The following is a 17,469-nucleotide window of genomic DNA, read 5'->3' on the forward strand; positions in this document are numbered from 1 at the left end:
GACCCACATCACGTGGCATCTCCGTCTCTCACCTTTAGGGACACTAACACCCCCAGGGCAATCAGAGGGACCCCAGCACCCCCCAGGGCAATCAGAGGGGACCCCAGCACCCCCAGGGTAACCAGAGGGGGCACTAGTGCCCTGAAGGCAATCAGAGGGAGCACTGGGACCCCCAGGGCTGTCCAAGTGGGCGTTACACCCCCGGGCCCTGCGTCTCTGTGGGGTGTTCACCACACACGGGTGTCTGCTGAGGAGACGCAGGAGGGGGGAGGCAGCCGTGGGCCCCTCTCAGCAGGACCAGCCCTGCGGGGAGCGGGTGTCTCCAGGGAAGGGCGTCCTTCTGAGGACGAGATATCTGCCGGAGACAGGGCTGGCCGCTGGAGGAAGGGGTGTCTGCGGAGAGGGGGCGTCTGTGGAGAGGGGGCGTATGTGGAGAGGGGGCGTCTGTGGAGAGGGGCGTCTGTGGAGAGGGGGCGTCTATGGAGAGGGGGAGTCTGCGGAGAGGGGGTGTCTGCGGAGAGGGGGCGTCTATGGAGAGGGGGCGTCTGTGGAGAGGGGGCGTCTGTGGAGAGGGGCGTCTGTGGAGAGGGGGCCCTTCCAATCCCCACAGGGCCCGGCAGCAGCCTTGCAGGACGGAGCCGTGGGGACGGGGAGGGCAGGTGGTGGGCCTCGAGGCCGCCGCCTTGTTCCCGTCCTTGGTGCCTGCGAGGCCAGGGGTGCATCTCTGCCACCTGCAGTCTGGGGTGGGCGGGTCGCGGAGAGCCGCCATGCGGGAGGGTTCCGGTTTATCTGCACGGAGCAAACCAATCACCTTCCAAACAAATCACATTTTCTTTTCTTTTCTTTTTTTTTTGCATCACACCCGGCGATGCTCAGGGGTTCCTCCTGGCTCTGCACTCAGTGATTACTCCTGGCAGTGCTCGGGGGACCCTATGGGATGCTGGGAATCGAACCCAGATCAGCCACGTGCAAGGCAAACGCCTTCCCCACTGTGCTATCACTCCAGCCCCTCAAATCACATTTTCTTGCTGTTTCTCCAAAACAAGTTTTAAGACTGGCCTGCTTGGCCCCGATGTCAAACCAGCCTGATTTCTCGGCGAGGCCTCCTGGCCCGTCCGTCCTGTGGCGAGAGGTGGATGCTGGGGGCAGCTCCGCTCCGTCCTGCACCTCCCCTTGGATAATCTGGGTCTGGTGATGCTGCCTCCTTTAATCCGCCCCGAACAGAGATTGTCAGGAAAGCTGCTCAGGGAAAGCGTCTTGCCATCCCAGCCGCGTGTCTGTCTTCGGTCACTCTTTCTTGGGGGGGGGGGGTGTTGGGGGAGATCTGCCACCCACGGGTGCCCCAAAGCCTCCTGCAGACCAGCGGGGAGGCAAATGTGTGAACTCTGGAGGAGGGGCTGAGAGCCCAGAACGGCCCTTGGCCCTCGGTCTTCTAGCCCAGGGCTCTCGGTGGAGCCTCAGGCAGCAGCATCGAGCCGTGGCCGCGTCCACGCCACCACGAGCGTTTCCGAAACTCCTGCGTTGTGTTGGACAGCACCGAGCCAGGGACGGAGCAGCTAAAGCCAACAGCCTCTGAGCCGTGTCATCAGGGACAGCTGGGACCCCCACTCCTGGTGCCTTTAAGCAAGACACTGATGTGACAGGACCCCCCCCCTCCATGGCCAGACAATTAGGGGGCTTCTCCAGGCCTCTCCCTCCTGCCTGCCCACTGTCGCCCACATTCTTACACTGACAGACTGCAGGAGATGCTGGATTTCTTTTCCTTCCTTCCTTCCTTCCTTCCTTCCTTCCTTCCTTCCTTCCTTCCTTCCTTCCTTCCTTCCTTCCTTCCTTCCTTCCTTCCTTCTTTCGTTCTTTCTTTCTTTTTTTTTTTTTTTGCTTTTTGGGTCACACCTGGCAATGCACAGGGGTTACTCCTGGCTCTGCACTCAGGAATCACCCCTGGCCATGCTCAGGGGACCATATGGGATGCTGGGATTTGAACCCGGGTCGGCCGCGTGCAAGGCAAACGCCCTACCCGCTGTGCTATCTCTCCAGCCCCTCTTTCTTTCTTTCTTTCTTTCTTTCTTTCTTTCTTTCTTTCTTTCTTTCTTTCTTTCTTTCTTTCTTTCTTTCTTTCTTTCTTTCTTTCTTTCTTTCTTTCTTTCTTTCTTTCTTTCTTTCTTTCTTTTCTTTCTTTCTTTCTTTCTTTCTTTCTTTTTCTCTTTCTTTCTTTCCTTCTTCCTTTTCTTTCTTCCTTTCTTTTCTTCCTTCCTTCCTTTCTTTTTTAGTTGAATACAGTTACAAAGCTTTCATGTTTGAGTTAATCACAAAATGATCAAACATCCATCCCTCCACCAGTGCAATTGTCTACCACCAATGTCTGCAGTATACCCCCCCATTTCCACCCCTCCCCTGCTGTATAAAAAAAAAGAAAAGAAAAAGAAGGGGCGCGCAGGCGAGCGAGGCAGGCGAAGGGAGGAAGAAGGCCAAACTGGTTGCTCGATCGGTTTATTTCATGTCCATCTCCATTCTCCTCTGATTCTCCTCCTGCTTCTTTCTCCCCCATCCTACTTCATTCTCTCTCTCTCTGCCTCTCTCCCGGCTCTCGGTCTCTCTCTCGATCTGTGGATCTGGCCCCCGTGGATCTGGCTCCCGTGGATCTGGCTCCCATGGATCTGGCCCCGGTGGGTCTGGCGCCGTGGATCTGGCCCCCAACCCACTCTTACAGCCTAGTTAAATCTCCACAGCATGAGGGGGTTGGGACATACCCATAGGTGTGGTCAGCAATAGGGTAAGGTTCTTTTCCCTCAGGGGATGCTTCTCCTAGGACTTAATTCTCTTTCAGCAGGAGGATCCACCCAAGGGCAGAGTCCCATGAATGTGTTTCTCTTCTCCTCAGCTAGCAAACATATAAGAATTCATAATATTAATTATTTTGTATGGACACAATAAGAGATGCATTAAAGCTTATAGAATTGCTCTCCTGGGGCCATCTCAATCTCAGACTACAGTGCTCAGGCCAGATCAGTCTTTCCTATCCCTGGCAGGGTCCCAGTCTCATAATTACTATTGGATCATGACAGCATTTGTCTATGATCAAGCTCTTAACTTATAGTTAAGAATTAGGCCCTTTGGCCAGGCCCATCTCGATGCCAGGGTAGCACATAACTCACCGCTTGCCCTGGATCCTTCCCGTCCCACGTCGGGGACCCTACTTTGGGGTGCTAGGAACTGAGGGCAACTGAGGCTTAAGTGGAGAAAGCAGATGCCCAGAAGGGAATATCGAGGCCAATTAAGTCTTAAGTTATAAGAACATAATATTGTCTTCTTGTGTCTATACAAAAAAGACATAGCTTTAAAGTAAAATTATTCAAAAGGCATAAAGAGGAGAGAAAGGCAATGTTATAATATTCAGTGTCCTAGGAACTTCTGACCTTACCAATTAACAGAGTTTGATTAAGGGAAGAGCAGATAAACTGGTAGAATTGGTTACAGATAAACAAAAGAATGGGAGTGACTCAGGAGCACTTTGATGGGTGTGACTGATAAACCTAAGCTCCTAGTGGCAAGGGGAAAGGACAAACCAATGATATCCAACACCCTGCCTCTATGGCAGACAATTTCCCCCATACTCTCTCTCTCTACTTTTGGGCATTATGGTTTGCAATACAGACACTGAGAAATCTTCACATTTGGTCCTTTATCTTTCAGCACACATCTCCCATCCCGAGCGATCCCTCCAACCATCCTTGACTTAGTGATCCCTTCTCCATCCCAGCTGCCTTCCCCCCCAGCTCATGAGACGGGCTTCCAACCATGGAGCCATCTTCCTGGCCCTTGTGAGACTCAGGATTTCAGCCTCTCCCCCCTGCAGTTCTCTTTTCCTCTGGGCGGTGTCTGCCTCTATCATGCCATTTGAGTTTGGGTACGTGGAACCACGTCTGCGGTCCCCCGGGTTGAGATGGTAGGACGGCTGGGGCCAGGAGACCCTTTGGGTCACTGGGGAATGTGCCAGGTGGCTGCCACCGCCGCCTCCCTCCCTGCACGCCCTCTCTGCGTCTCGTCTCCCCGGACCCGTGTCTCCCGGAAGCCGTTTCCTGCCATGCCGGGCTCCTCTGCGTGTCGAAGCTGCACACGCCTCGCTCCCAGAGAGGACGTTCCCCTGGACTGTGTCTTACACGTCGCTGCGTAAACGCTCGCCTGCCACTCTCCCGCCCACATCTGCGTCTTCTTTCGCTCTGTCCCTAACCAGGGTGGCATTTCGATCCCTGGCAGTGCTGACTGCGACAGCAGGCACTCGCCCAGATTGGGTCGAGGAGGGCGCGCCAAGACCCCAGGCTGCTCGCTTCTGCCTGAGAAGGGCTCATTGCAGGTCGAACGATTCCACTGCCGAGTTGATAATATCCAGGACAGGCCCCAAGCCACAGGGAGGCACCGGCCTTGCTCCCGGCCGACCTCAGTTCAATCTCTAGCGTCCCGTATGGTCCCCGGAGCACCCCCAGGGGTGTTCCCTGCTCCTGAGCACAGGGCCACGAATAAGCCCTGAGCATTGCCAAATGTGCCACATCCCCCCTTGTCCCCCCAAAACCCAGAAGAAAAGTAATATTGAAGATGGCCCCAGAATATGGCCTGAGCCCAGACAAGTTCACTTCTTCCTGTTCGTGGTTCCTTATTTCGAGTCCAGGCAACTGTCACAGGTTTCTCTGTCTGACAGGATACCTTCTGCTTCACAAGTGAGGGGACCGGCCCCAATCTGAGCGAGAGCCCCTTTGCCAAGGTCACAGCCTCCTGCCCTGCTGTGGCTCTCCGCAGGGGCGCCTGTGCCACCACCCCCTGTTTGACGCCTCTGGTCACTTCCCAGCGTGCCTCCAAGTTTCTCGGTCTCATCAGTTGGGTGTGGAGTTGAGGCACGTGTCTCTGTGGGGTTTGTCGTGCACCCGTGGAGTAGCAAACCCCAACATCTACCCACCCGCGGCTTCTAGAAGGCCTGGAGCCCTGGCCACTGCTTCAGAGACTGGGTTCTCCCCGCTGACCACATCTGACCAGTCACTTCCTGCTTCACCTCTTTGCACTTTTGAAGACACCTGGGGAACTTGGACACGGGCCCAGTGTTAAAACTGTTCCTTAGGGGGCAGCGCGAGTGTCTGGTGGGGAGGGCGCTTGCCCTGCACACAGCCGATCCAGATTCCATCCCCTGCATCCCATAGGGTCCCCTGAGCAGAGCTAGGAATAAGCCCTGAGCACCACTGGGTGTGGCCCCAAAACTAAACTAAAAAAAGAAAAAAGCAAATTCCTCGAGAAGAAATAGATGAGAGGATCCCGGGAGCCGGAGGGAGGCCTGGGCTCTGTTTGGAAACAAAGTTTGGGCAATCAGCTGCGGTGGTTATGCAACATCAGGAGCACACGTAACATACACAGAACACGGAACACACTTCATGCCACTGACCTACATAGTAACACGGGAACACACTTCATGCCACTGACCTATACACATAACATGGAACACACTTCATGACACTGAACCAGACACAGAACATGGAACACATGTAATGCCACTGGCCTATACATGTAACATAGGAACACACTTCATGCCACTGAATTGTGCACATAACACAGGAGCATACTTAATGCCACTGCACCAAACATGTAACATGAATATACATAATACCAAAGAACCATACGTGGAACATGGAACACACTTAATGCCATTGAATTATGCATGTAACACAGAAGCACACTTAATGCCACCGACCTGTACACGGAACACAGAACACACTTCTTGCCACTGAATCATACACAGAACATGGAACATACTTCATGCTGTTGAATGACACATAACACAGGAGCACACTTTATGCCGCTGCACCATGCTTGTAACATGAAGACGATGCCACTGAACTGTACACAGAGCACACATCGTGCCACTGAACCATACCGCACTCAGGAACAGCGGCAGGCTTTGTTACATGCATGTTGCAGTGGCAACAGTTCACCAACTGAAAATGTTACCAGAGAAACTGTAGCACACTGCCTGTAGCACTATCATCCCGTTGCTCATCAATGCTCGAGCGGGCACCAGTAACGTCTCCATTGTGAGACTTGTTGTTACTGTGTTTGGCATATCGAATACGCCAGGGGGAGCTTGCCAGGCTCTGCCGTGCGGGCGGGATACTCTCCGCAGCTTGCCGGGCTCTCTGAGAGGGACGGAGGAATCAAACCCGGATTGGCCGCGTGCAAGGCAAACGCCCTACCCGCTGTGCTATGGCTCCAGTCCAGGACTGGACCAGAGAAACAAGCAGAAAGCAGAAACCGGGGCGGGTCCCCGCAAGGCTGTCTCTCGGGGTCCCGTCTTTTCTTCCTATCTCTGTGCCCACTGCCTGGAGCTGCTGGAGGTAGAAAACGTTTCGTCTCGCGTTTCACGTCTGTTTGACCGTCTGGGCCATAGGAGAGTTCGGGCTGTCTCTCTGCTCAGACGGACAGGGATGGGAATATTCCCAATAAAAATATTTAGGGGGATTCTTTGGGAGCCAGTCCTGAAGGCCTTTGGCCAGCTGGGCGGGTGGCTGAGTGCTTGGACCCTGTGGTGCTCAGGGTCCTCTGGGGCTACACCGGGGGGTCCGCAGGGGCCTCCACGGCCACGCCAGCAACGCTCAGGGAGTTTCCAAGGCTGCACCCGGCGATATCGGGGTGACCACGTGTGCCGAGGATTGAAACCAGAGTCCCCCCCCACTCACCCTGGAGCCCCTCGTTGTTGTGAATCGTGAGCATTGACAGGCACCGGGGGGGTCGCCGGGGGTTGCCCTGCGGATTCAGGCTCTCTCGTGTGGTCTGTGCTTTCTCTGCTCGACTCGGCTCCCCTGGAAGGAGAAACAGTTTGTGTGTGGGCATGAGTTTCTTTCTTTCTTTCTTTCTTTCTTTCTTTCTTTCTTTCTTTCTTTCTTTCTTTCTTTCTTTCTTTCTTTCTTTCTTTCTTTCTTTCTTTCTTTCTTTCTTTCTTTCTTTCTTTCTTTCTTTCTTTCTTTCTTTCTTTCTTTCTTTCTTTCTTTCTTTCTTTCTTTCTTTCTTCCTTTTTGGGTCATTAGTGATGCTCAGGGGCTCCTCCTGGCTCTGCACTCAGGAACTCCTCCTGGCGGTGCTTGGGGAACCCTATGGGATGCTGGGAATCGAACCCGGTCGGCCGCGTGCAAGGCAACCGTCTTCCCTGCTGTGTGCTCTCGCTCCAGCCCCGTGGGGCACGAGTTTCAGGGCGCACAGTGAGGGCTCCCCGGGAGCCGGGACCGAGGTGCAGTCTCCAGCCTGCCAGAGGGTGGCGGCAGCTGCTCGCGAACTCGTCTGGAGGCTGGTTCCCGCCGCCAGCGGGGCCGGGCGGGGAAGGACCAACCTCTCCGCATCCCACCGCATTGTCTCCACTCCGGAGACGGCTGAGAGATGGAGCTTGGCGGGAAGGACACGGCTCAGGCCCTCGGGGTGGTGAGAGCCGGAGCTGAGGAGCTTCTCACTCAGACGAGCGTCTGCGGGGGGGGCTGGAGGGTGCAGGAGGAGCCCCACAGCCAAACAGGGACGCGCCCCCCGCCCCCGCCCCCTGAGCCGCAGACCATGCACTCATCCTTGCTCTCGGCTTTGGTCCTTGGGTCTGTCACCTAGCGGGGACCGGCTCTAGACGGGCGTTTTAGGGTGGCTGCATGTTGAGGAGAGATTTTTCACACCTAACGCCCCAAGAGACCCTGCAAGAGATAAACAGGCGACTCGTGGGCCGGAGCGATAGCACAGCGGGGAGGGCGTTTGCCTTGCACGCGGCCGGCCCGGGTTCGATCCCCGGCATCCCATAGGGTCCCCCAAGCACTGCCAGGAGTAATTCCTGAGTGCAGAGCCAGGAGTAACCCCTGAGCATCGCTGGGTGTGACCCAAAAAGAAAAAAAAAAAAGAAACAGGCGACTCGGCCGCAGGGCGCTGGGAACCCTCCGGCCTCGGGGGGAGTCTTGGGCTGCTCCGACACCCTCCGGCCTCAGGGCCACCGACCCTCCCAGGCCTCTGGGGACCACAGGGACACTGCTCTCCCAGGCGGCCACTCAGCCTGCTGCCAGACAACAGGGAATAAAAAGAATGGGTGATGCTTTCGGTTTCTGTTTGGGGTCACACCCGACGATGCTCAGGGGTTCCTCTTGGCTCTGCAACTCAGGAATCCCTCCTGGCGGTGCTCGGGAGACCCGAGGGGATGCCGGGGATCGAACCTGGGTCGTCCACGTGCAAGGCGAGCGCCCTACCCGCTGGACCATCACTCCGGGAAATAATGAAGATTTGAAACCTGTCATTCCTGGGAGGTCCAGGGTTCCCCTGGGCAGGGCCCCTGCGAGGGGCCAGCGTGATTCCCTCGTCCAGTGGGCCCGAGGCTGGGGGTGGGGGAACGGTGTCCCACGGCAATTCGGGGAGTGGGGAATGTGGTGTTTGGGGATGATGCTGGGAGCAGAAGCCGCCAGGATGCTGGGGAAGTTACTGAGAGCTCAGAAGAGGCAGCCGGGCTGGCCGTGGCCAGTGTGGACACGCAGGGACAGGAGTCCGGCGGGGTTCGCCGCGTCGTGCTTTTGGTTCTGCCCCTTTGTGTGGTTTTTCCAGGCCTCGGAGGTGCCTGGTGGCAGTTGCTCTTCTCTGATGACCCCACCCAGCAGCCTGAGCGTCTGCCGTCCCCCCGTGGAGCACAGTCTCCGAGACGCGCGGCGTGGTGTGTCCCTTCTCACCGTTGAAGTGACCGCTAGCCCCAACTTAGACGTGAGCACACAGGGGCGCGCCCAAAGCCGTCTGACCGGGAAGCTAGACCCAGCCCCCCTCTGCACCCCTCCTGAGCCCTTCCCCAGCATCCTCTGCAGAATGGGGGGCCACTGAAGCTGGACCTGCTGTTGGGGGACCCGATGGGCTTTGAGGTGGCCCCCGCCGAGGTCCCCGAAACTCTCCTCGGCCTCGCTGGTGTCGGCAGTTGGACGGGAATCGACGTGTGTGTGTGTGGGGGGGGGGGGTCAGATCAGACGCGGCTATTCAGTGAAGCAGTCAGGGGCGAGGGTCCCCCGCCCGGCCCCTCCCGGAAGCAGCAAACACTACACTCTCGGGCCTCAGCTGCTAGGCTTGTTAGGAAAGTGTCACAATGGGGGGAAATGGCCCGCACAGACACGGGGATATTTTTAGGCTGTGCTTTAGGGACGCACACGTTGGTTCTGTTGGGGATCGAGCACAGTGGGGCTGATGGGGTGGATCAGGCAAAGTCCTTCCCAGGCTGCTGCTTGGTGCTCCTCGGCACCAGTGAGCACTGTGGGGAGAGCAGGGGGTGGCGAGAAAACAGGTGTTTTCCGTGGCGGGACGTCCTAGATTCACCGCGGACGCCGTTGCCCGGCTCTGCACAGGTCTTGCCACCCTAGCGAACTCTGGGCAGGGGGAGCCAGCTTTCCTTGCATGGGGCACTTGGTGACAACAGCGTCCAAACCTTCCTGTGTGTGTTCCTGGGACCATCAATCCTGGACGCGGTTCTTTGTCTTAAGGTTTGGCGTGTGGGTGTGATTAATAAAACTATGGCTCTCTGCGAGGAACGGAGGAATTGAACCCGGGTCGGCCACATGCAAGGCAAGCACCCTACCCGCTGTGCTGTCGCTCCAGTTCATGTTAAAGACATGAGGTTTGCAGGTACTAGATTTTTACAGTCTTATCCCCCCCCCCCACACACAACACACACACACACACACGTGAGGTGAGGGCTATATTAGCTAAACTTATTGGCAATCCCTTTCCACCAAACATACACACATGTGTCAAATACCACGTGATATAATTTAAGTATGTACTTTGAGTTGAGTTGTTGGGCTGGAGCGATAGCACAGCGGGTAGGGCGTTCACCTTGCACATGGCTATTCGGGTTCGATTCCTCCGCCCCTCTCGGAGAGCCCAGCTAGCTACCAAGAGTATCCCACCCGCAAGTAGAGCCTAGTAAGCTCCCCGTGGCATATGGGATATGCCAAAAACAGTAACAAGTCTCACAATGGAGACGTTACTGGTGCCCGCTCGAGCAAATCTCAGAGCAATGGGATGACAGTATCAGTGACTTTGAGTTGTCATTCCTACGTCAGTAACAGCTGGGGAAGTTCATTCTTCAGTCTACGGATGAATTTATTCTAAAACTCCAGCCACGATAGAGTGACTTGGAATCAGCCGCCCTGAAACTGGGCATCAGATGGGCCCCGGCAGTCGGTTGACACGACCCGTCCTGTCTTCAGATGGAACGTGGTGCCGTTGAACGTGGTGACCGAGCGGCCCACGGGCCGACTCTCCAGTGACATCACTGCCATGTGTTTGTAGACGCCAGCCAGCACATACACCGCCAGGCTCAGAGAAGAAACGTTTCCTCTAGCCGGGTGTCCCGGATCCCCCATGGACACGCGCTGCCCGGCTCTGCTCGGGTCCAGTCTCCCCCGGACAGCGCGTGATTGTGGCCGGTCGCTTTGGGGGTGCTCGCTTGGGAGACGGGTGGGTCGGGCTGGAGCGTGTCCTGTTCTCGCTGCTCTTGTTTTCACCAAAGCCGCTTCTCTGCCTCGTGCAGTGCGGCCGGGAAGGGAAGCAGCGAGGCCTCGCCCCGGGGGGCCTCTCCGGGGCTGGGGCGGAAGCACCCGGGCCTTGCTGGGGGTCCCGCACGTTTCCACCACGGCCCCGGGAGCCCAGATGTTCACAGGCCGGGCGCCGGGGGGGTGGAACGTGTGTGTTCCCCAGCAGGAGACGGCCCATCTGTCTCCCCGGTGTGGCTCCGTTCTGTAAGATTGGGGCGCGCTGCCAAGAGGGGTCAGTGACCCCGAGCCAGGAAGCACGGCCCGAGCGTTCCCGCAGGAAGAGTCACCTTAAGGAAAAGACATCAAGGCCCCGGGAGCGAGCGGGGTGTGGGCTGGGGAGGGGCCTGAGAGCCGCCTCCTGGCCAACTTGGTCAACGGGCAGGAACAGGAAGTGGCAGCTCGGCCCTGCCGGAAGGCTATTAATACTCTTGGGTGTCGTCCGTCGGGGGGTGCTCGGACCCCACGGAATAAACGGGTGAAGGAAAGGAAACAGAAACCAGGCCAGCCGGGAGCCTGGCGGCACATCGGCACCTGGACTCAGGCCTTCAGGTTCCAAGTGGAGCCACTGGGGACGTTGCTCTGATTCGATTCCCGGCTCCGGGTTTCTGGGTTTCTGCCTCCTGAGGACGCCGGCTTCTACCCGCTTCTTGGAAGAACCCAGGCCGGGAATGGCTGGAACACGCAGAGCGCCCCACAGAGGGGCGGGTGGCTGCGCCCCCTGAGAGCTGCCTGCCCCGGGGGGCCTGGGGGCGGGAGGAAGCGTCCAGGGCGAGGCCAGGGGGATGCAGGGGCCCCTCCTCGCTCAGTGAGAGGACCGGTCCTTGAGGACCAGTTTCTCCAGCTGTGCTTCCTCCTGGTACCAGCAACCCCCCACCCCGACTCCAGGACCTGGCGTGGGCGGGGGGGGAGGTGCAGATGGGGCGCCAGTGACGCAGCTGAGCGAGGAACCGGGGCTGGGGCGGGCGCGCAGGGGTCCAGTGCCAGGATGGTCCAGGGTCTCTGAGGAGCCATTTGACGGGGGGCCAGGGAACTCCGAGAGGACAAATGACAACTTCCTGGAACAGCCTGTCCCTGAGCCCGCAGGGGTGGGGGGGGGGAAGGAAACCGCTGGCCCGGGCCCGGGCTGGGGGCCGGAACCAGGGGGAAGGGTCTGCCGTGGAAGGAGGGTGGCGGAAACGGGAGGAAAATAAAAACAAACACACGCCCAGCACACATGCCAGCGCGTTGACTTCCCTTCGGGCGGGCGAGGAAAACGCATCCAAAGAGAGAGCCGGGTGGGGCGGCGCCCAGGTGCCACCGGCCAACCCCCCACCCCCTCACCCCACCCACCCCCCCCCCCCGTGGCTCCTGGCTAAGCCGCAAGGAGGCGCTTCCAGGATTCAGGGCAAAGTCCCTGCGGGCAGCAGCCGGTCTGAGCCCGAGCTCTGTCCCCTTCCCTGGGCTTCTCCAGAAACCTCCGGAGAAGCTCGCAGGCTGGACCGTCGTGGCGGGAAGCAAGGCCTGGCCTGGCGCGGCGTGGACAGGCGGCCTGCACTGTGGCCCGCGCCCACCCTCCGAGCAGACACACGAGTCTGGCCTGGGTGGGCAGGGGGTGCCAGGAGCAAAGCAGGAATATGGAATGTAAACAGCGCCCCCCATCGGCTTCCGGGGGGCAGCGGCGGCACCGTGAAGCGAGAGTGTGGGGTTCCGTGGACGCGGCCCTGGGAGGGCTGTGGCACCGGCCTGGTGCCAGTCGCACCCCTTTGTTCGCGTGTGTTCCCGGGGTGATCGGCCCATTTGCTGACCGCCCTCGCGCCCTCGCTGGCTGGAGCTGCTGTCCCCGCCCCAAAATCCTCGGGGAAGTTTGGGCACGAGAAGGCCGGGTTGTAAGCGAAGGTTCCCCGGGTGGGGCCGGAGCAGGAAGTCGGGGGGCGCCAGGGAAACGCAGAAGAGGGGTGGCCTGGGCGCCGCCTACAGTACCCGGGGACAGTCCAGTGTCCTCTGCGGCAGCAAGGCCGGGGTGTCCACTACGAGCTGACCCAGGGGAGCAGGACAAATGACCCCAGGCTGGCCGGGCTACTCGGGGCCCCTACACGCAGGGAGAGCCGAGAGGCAGCACCTTGTCACTGGCTGCCCAGGAGCGGAGCGGGGCCAGTGCTGACCAGGTCTGGGCTCTGTCCTCCGGCCTGTCCCCCCCTGCCCCCGGCTGGCCTTCTCCTAGAGCAATTCAGACGTGGGCGCAAAACTAATTGGTGCATGTGTTTTCTTGCTGTTTTCCAGGGCCAAATGCTTTCGGGGCAAGAAGGTCCTTGGAGATTATGACATCAAAGTGGAACAGGTGAGCAGCCCGGAGCCAGGCCTGGCCACTGTCGCTGTCCCCGGGAGACCCCAGTCGACTGTCCAGCTCTGCTGAGTGGAGCTGCCGGGCGGGCAGCCCTGTTTGAGGGCCTCGTCTCCGCCCCCTGCCCGCCCCACCCCCACTTTCCTCGCTCACATGGACACCAGGGATGTCCCCTCCCACTGCATGGACACCAGGGATGTTCCCCACTGCATGGACACCAGGGCTGTCCCCTCCCACTGCATGGACACCAGGGATGTTTCCCCACTGCAGTGGACACCAGGGCTGTCCCCTCTCTCTCAGTGGACACTAGGACTGTCCTCTCTTTTGTAGACATAATGGGTGTCCCCCCCACTGCAGTGGACATCAGGACTGTCCCTTCTCTAATGGACACTAGGGATGTCCCCCACTGCAGTGGACACCAGGGCTGTCCTTCCCGCTGCATCACTCTCGTCTCGTTCTTCCCGTGTCTGTGGCACTGGGCACTGGGCCGCTGGCCCCTGGCCGGGCAGGGATCTCGGGGTGGAGAGACCGCAGAGAACTGGCTTCCCGCGACACTGGCCTCTGCCCGTGAGACCATCCCAGCCTGCGGGGTGCCCTCTCTCGACCTAAGGCTCCCCCTGGAGGGAGCCCGCGGGTGCCCGATGCCTGCCCCCCCCCCCCCGCCAGTTTTGATCCTTTGCTTCGTGTCACAGAGAGTGACTCCCGTGGGGCGGGCATGCGTGTCCTGCAGAGCTGGGGCTGGCGTCCCGAGTGGAGGGGGGGTTCCTCCTCATTCATTCCTCTCTGTGCTCCCCGCCCACCCCTGCATCCGGTCCCCTCGTGGGCAAGGTGGAGGGAAAAAAAGAAGGTTCCTGGCTCAGAGCTGGAGGACGGCGACTCGCCCAGTGCCCCGGGCAGCTGGCGAGGGCAGGCGGGGGACAGCCCTGGGGCCTCGCTGACGTCCTCCCGTGTGGACGCTGGGGATGGCCACGCTCCTTGCCTCAGAGCCCCCCGCTCGGCAGAGGTGGCCAGCCCCGCCAACGGGGTCTGCACACCCGCCCACCTACTCTGTCCATCACTAGTTGCCCCGAGACGCTCAGGAAAAAGGGGGGCGCTTCTCACCCACCCAGTGGTGGCGAGAGGTTCTGAAAACCAAATCAACAGTGTTGGGCTGACACTGCTTGTGGAGAATGTGGCCCAGCCCGACTCCTCCGACAGCTGTGTGTGGGCGTGTGTGCGTCTGTGTGTGTACCTGCAGGTGTCTGTGTGTGTACCTATAGGGTTGTGTGTGTGTGCGCCTGCGGATATGTGTGTGCCTGCAGGTCTGTGTGTGTGTACCAGCAGGTGTGTGTATGTGTGTGTGTACCTGCAGGTGTGTGTGTATGTGTATACCTGCAGGTATAAGTGCGTGTGTACCTGCAGGTGGTGTGTATGTGTGTATGTGTGTACCTGAAGGTGTGGTGTGTGGGTATGTGTATAACTGCAGGTATATGTGCTTGTGTACCTGCCGGTGGTGTGTATGTGTGTATGTGTGTACCTGCAGGTGTGGTGTGTGGGTCTGTGTACACCTGCAGGTATATGTGCGTGTGTACCTGCAGTGGTGTGTATGTGTGTATGTGTGTACCTGCAGGGGTATGTGTGTGTATGTGTGTATGTATGTACCTGCAGGCGTATGTGTGTGTATGTGTGTAACTGCAGGTGTGTGTGTACCTGCAGGTGTGGTGTGTGTGTATGTGTGACCTTCAGGTGTGTGTGTGTGTGTGTGTGTGTGTGCGCGCGTGCCCTCTGGATCTCCTGTTTACTTTGCAGGCAGAATTTTCGGAGCTCAACCTGGTGGCCCACGCAGACGGGACCTACGCAGTGGACATGCAGGTCCTCCGGAATGGCACCAAGGTTGTCCGGTAAGGCCCGCTGCCCTGCGCCACTGTCCCCTGGTGGTCTTGGGGACACGGCGGGGCCCAGGAGGGCAGGCGCGTCTGCCCAGGGCTCTCTGAGGCCGCGGGGAGGCAAGCTCCTGGACTCCGAGCTCACGCCGGGCCACCCGGTTCCTGCCGGGGCCCCGGGCCTGGCCCTCCGGGGCTCTGCCGCGGGCGGGAGGCGTCCGTGCTTGTCGCAAGCGTTGGACAGTGCCCGGGGTTTGCTTCTGGCCACCCAGGGAGCCCGTGGGAGAGCGCGGTGTCCAGTCACTGCCTTGGCTTGGTGCCACCTGTGCTGGTCTCCAACCCACCCTCCCTCCGGGCACTGCCAGGACCGCCCCGGGGCTGCTCCTCAGAGCCACGTAACTCAGCCTGCAGTGCTCAGGGAGGCTGGGGCCTCACAGCAGGAAACGGGGCTCCAGGCACCTCAGGGGCCAAGAGAAGGTTGTGCGTCAGGGTGGGGGGCTCAGGCGAGGGGGTCTAGGCAGGGGCTGGGGTCTTCCAGGGCTGCACATGGAGGGGTAGGGCAAGGGTCTCACTGCCTTGTGGCTGGGCCTCTTTCTCGGGGGCCTGGGGGTCTGTACGATGCTGGCAGATGCCGGCAGCCGCGGTGCCGCGCCCTGAGTGTCTGGGGAGACCCCTCCTGGCACTCAAGCCCCCATTATCGCCAGTGCACAGGGCAATTAAGGTCGGGCTTGGGAGCACTGGACCGTGAGCTGGGCTGCCAGGCCCCAGGCCGCTCGCCGTCTGCACTCAGCACAGAGCCCCGGGTCCAGGGCTGAGCAGCCGGTTGGGGGGCCGGGGTGACCCCAGGGGGCCGTCCAGGCTCGGGGTGATCTGGACTCCTGAGCTCTGAGAAGTCCTCGCACCTGGGCTGGAGGGAGCTGGGCTCGGGCCGTCCCCGGGGCGGGGGGTGGGGGGGGCAGGCGGGGATTCTGCTGCCCACTGGGGGCTTCCGGTCTCCCCTGGAGGGAGGGGCCTCTCCGCCCCCCCTGGGGGCCCCCGGTTCCCGCCTCATGACCCACCACCATTCTTATCGCTGAGGATCAGGGGCTGTGGCCGGCCCGAGCCTCTGGAAACGGGGGGCCCGGGGGGGGGGGGCTGTGCCTTGGGGGGGCCGCCCACTGGCCCCCGCCCACCGCCGCTCCTGCCCCCCAGGTCCTTCCGGCCCGACTTCGTGCTCATCCGGCAGCACGCGTTCGGCATGGCGGAGAACGAGGACTTCCGCCACCTGGTCATCGGCATGCAGTACGCCGGCCTGCCCAGCGTCAACTCCCTGGAGTCCATCTACAACTTCTGCGACAAGCCCTGGGTGGTGAGTGGCCGCCGGGCTGCAGGCTGGCCCTCGGGATTCTGTGACGGCCCCCCCCAGCCTCAGCCCCGGGCCCACTGTCCCTGCTTCCCGCCTCTGGGTGACCAGCTCGAAGGGCCAGTGGCCAGGCCCCGAGGGGCTGATGGCCCGGGGGGGGCGGGAGAGGGCTGAGGGTGAGGCTGACCCCTGGCCCCAGGAGCTGGGGTCTGGTGTGCTGGGCATAACCCTGGCTCCCTGCCTCGGACACACACCCGCCAGTCGGGCTTGGCCAGCACGGACTCCCCACAGTGCTCACGGGCACCGAGAAACCGGGAAAGAGCAAGGACTGTGCCGGACCCCGAGAGTGAGGTCCGAGTTCGAGGAAGAGGCTGCGGGGCGCCGCCCTGCCCTGGCCACCGTGGCCATCTCAGAGGCCCTGGGCTCCTGGGGAGAGAGAAGGGGCTGGGACCCTGCCCGCGGCACCTGCCCATCCCTCCTCCCCTCCCCTCCTCTCCGCTCCCCTCCTCTTCTCCCCTCCCTTCCCCTTCCTTCCTCTCTCCCTTCCCCTCCCCTCCCCTCCTCTTCTCCCCTCCCCTCCTCCCCTCGTCTCCCCTCCTTCCCTCCCCTCCTCTCCCCTCCTCCTCTCCTCCCCTCCCCTATTCTTTTCTCTCCTCTCCTTATTCTCCTCCCCTTTCCCTCCTCCCCTCCCCCTCCTCCTTCCCTCCCCCTTCCCTTCTCCACCTCTCCTTCCCCTTTCTCCCCTTCTTTCCCTTCCTTCCTTCCTCTTCTTCTTTCCCCTCCCCTCCTCCCCTCCTCTCCCCTCCTTCCCTCCCCTCCTCTCTCCTTTCTCCCCTCCTCTCTTTCTCCCCTCCTCCCCTCCTCCCCTCCCCTATTCTTTCCTCTCCTCCCCTTATTCTCCCTCCCCTTTCCCTCCTCCCCTCCCCATCCTCCTCCCCTCCCCCTTCCCTTCTCCTCCCTTCTTCACCTCTCCTTCCCCTTCCTCCCCTTCTTTCCCTTCCTCTTCTTCTTTCCCCTCCCCTCCTCCCCTTCCCCCTGCTCCTTCCTCTTCTCTTCCTTCTCCTTTTCTCCTCTTCCTTCCCCCCTCTTTCCCCGCCCCCTCCTCCCCCTCCCCACAGCCTTCCTTTGGGGGTTGGGGGGCTCAGCTCTGGTGGCGGCGTGGGGGGCTCGGGGTTCAGCCTCTTCAGTCCCGTTGCTGGAAGGCGGGTGGTGGCTGGGGGGTGGGGTCGTTGCTGACCCCCACCCCGTCCTCTGCTCCTGGTCTTGGACTCTCGCAGTCCGGTTCCCTCTGGGCTTGCGGGCCGTGTGCGGGCCTGGTACTGACCGCCTGGGCCGAGGGCGGCCTTCCCTCCTGCTCTGCCCAGCCCCCGGCCTCAGGCC

General features: G+C 60.3%; 1 protein-coding gene across 1 annotated transcript in view; it reads left to right on the forward strand.

The window, feature by feature from the left end:
• Positions 1-17,469, forward strand: part of SYN2 (synapsin II) — a 135,853-nt gene that overhangs the window by 88,170 nt on the left and 30,214 nt on the right. The window contains exons 2-4 of the mRNA XM_055136958.1: positions 12,825-12,882; positions 14,674-14,765; positions 15,939-16,095. Coding sequence (XP_054992933.1) covers positions 12,825-12,882; positions 14,674-14,765; positions 15,939-16,095 — 307 coding nt within the window. The remainder of the gene's footprint in view (positions 1-12,824; positions 12,883-14,673; positions 14,766-15,938; positions 16,096-17,469) is intronic.

Source organism: Sorex araneus, chromosome 4 (assembly GCF_027595985.1).
Source record: "Sorex araneus isolate mSorAra2 chromosome 4, mSorAra2.pri, whole genome shotgun sequence".
Classification (NCBI taxonomy): Eukaryota; Metazoa; Chordata; class Mammalia; order Eulipotyphla; family Soricidae; genus Sorex; species Sorex araneus.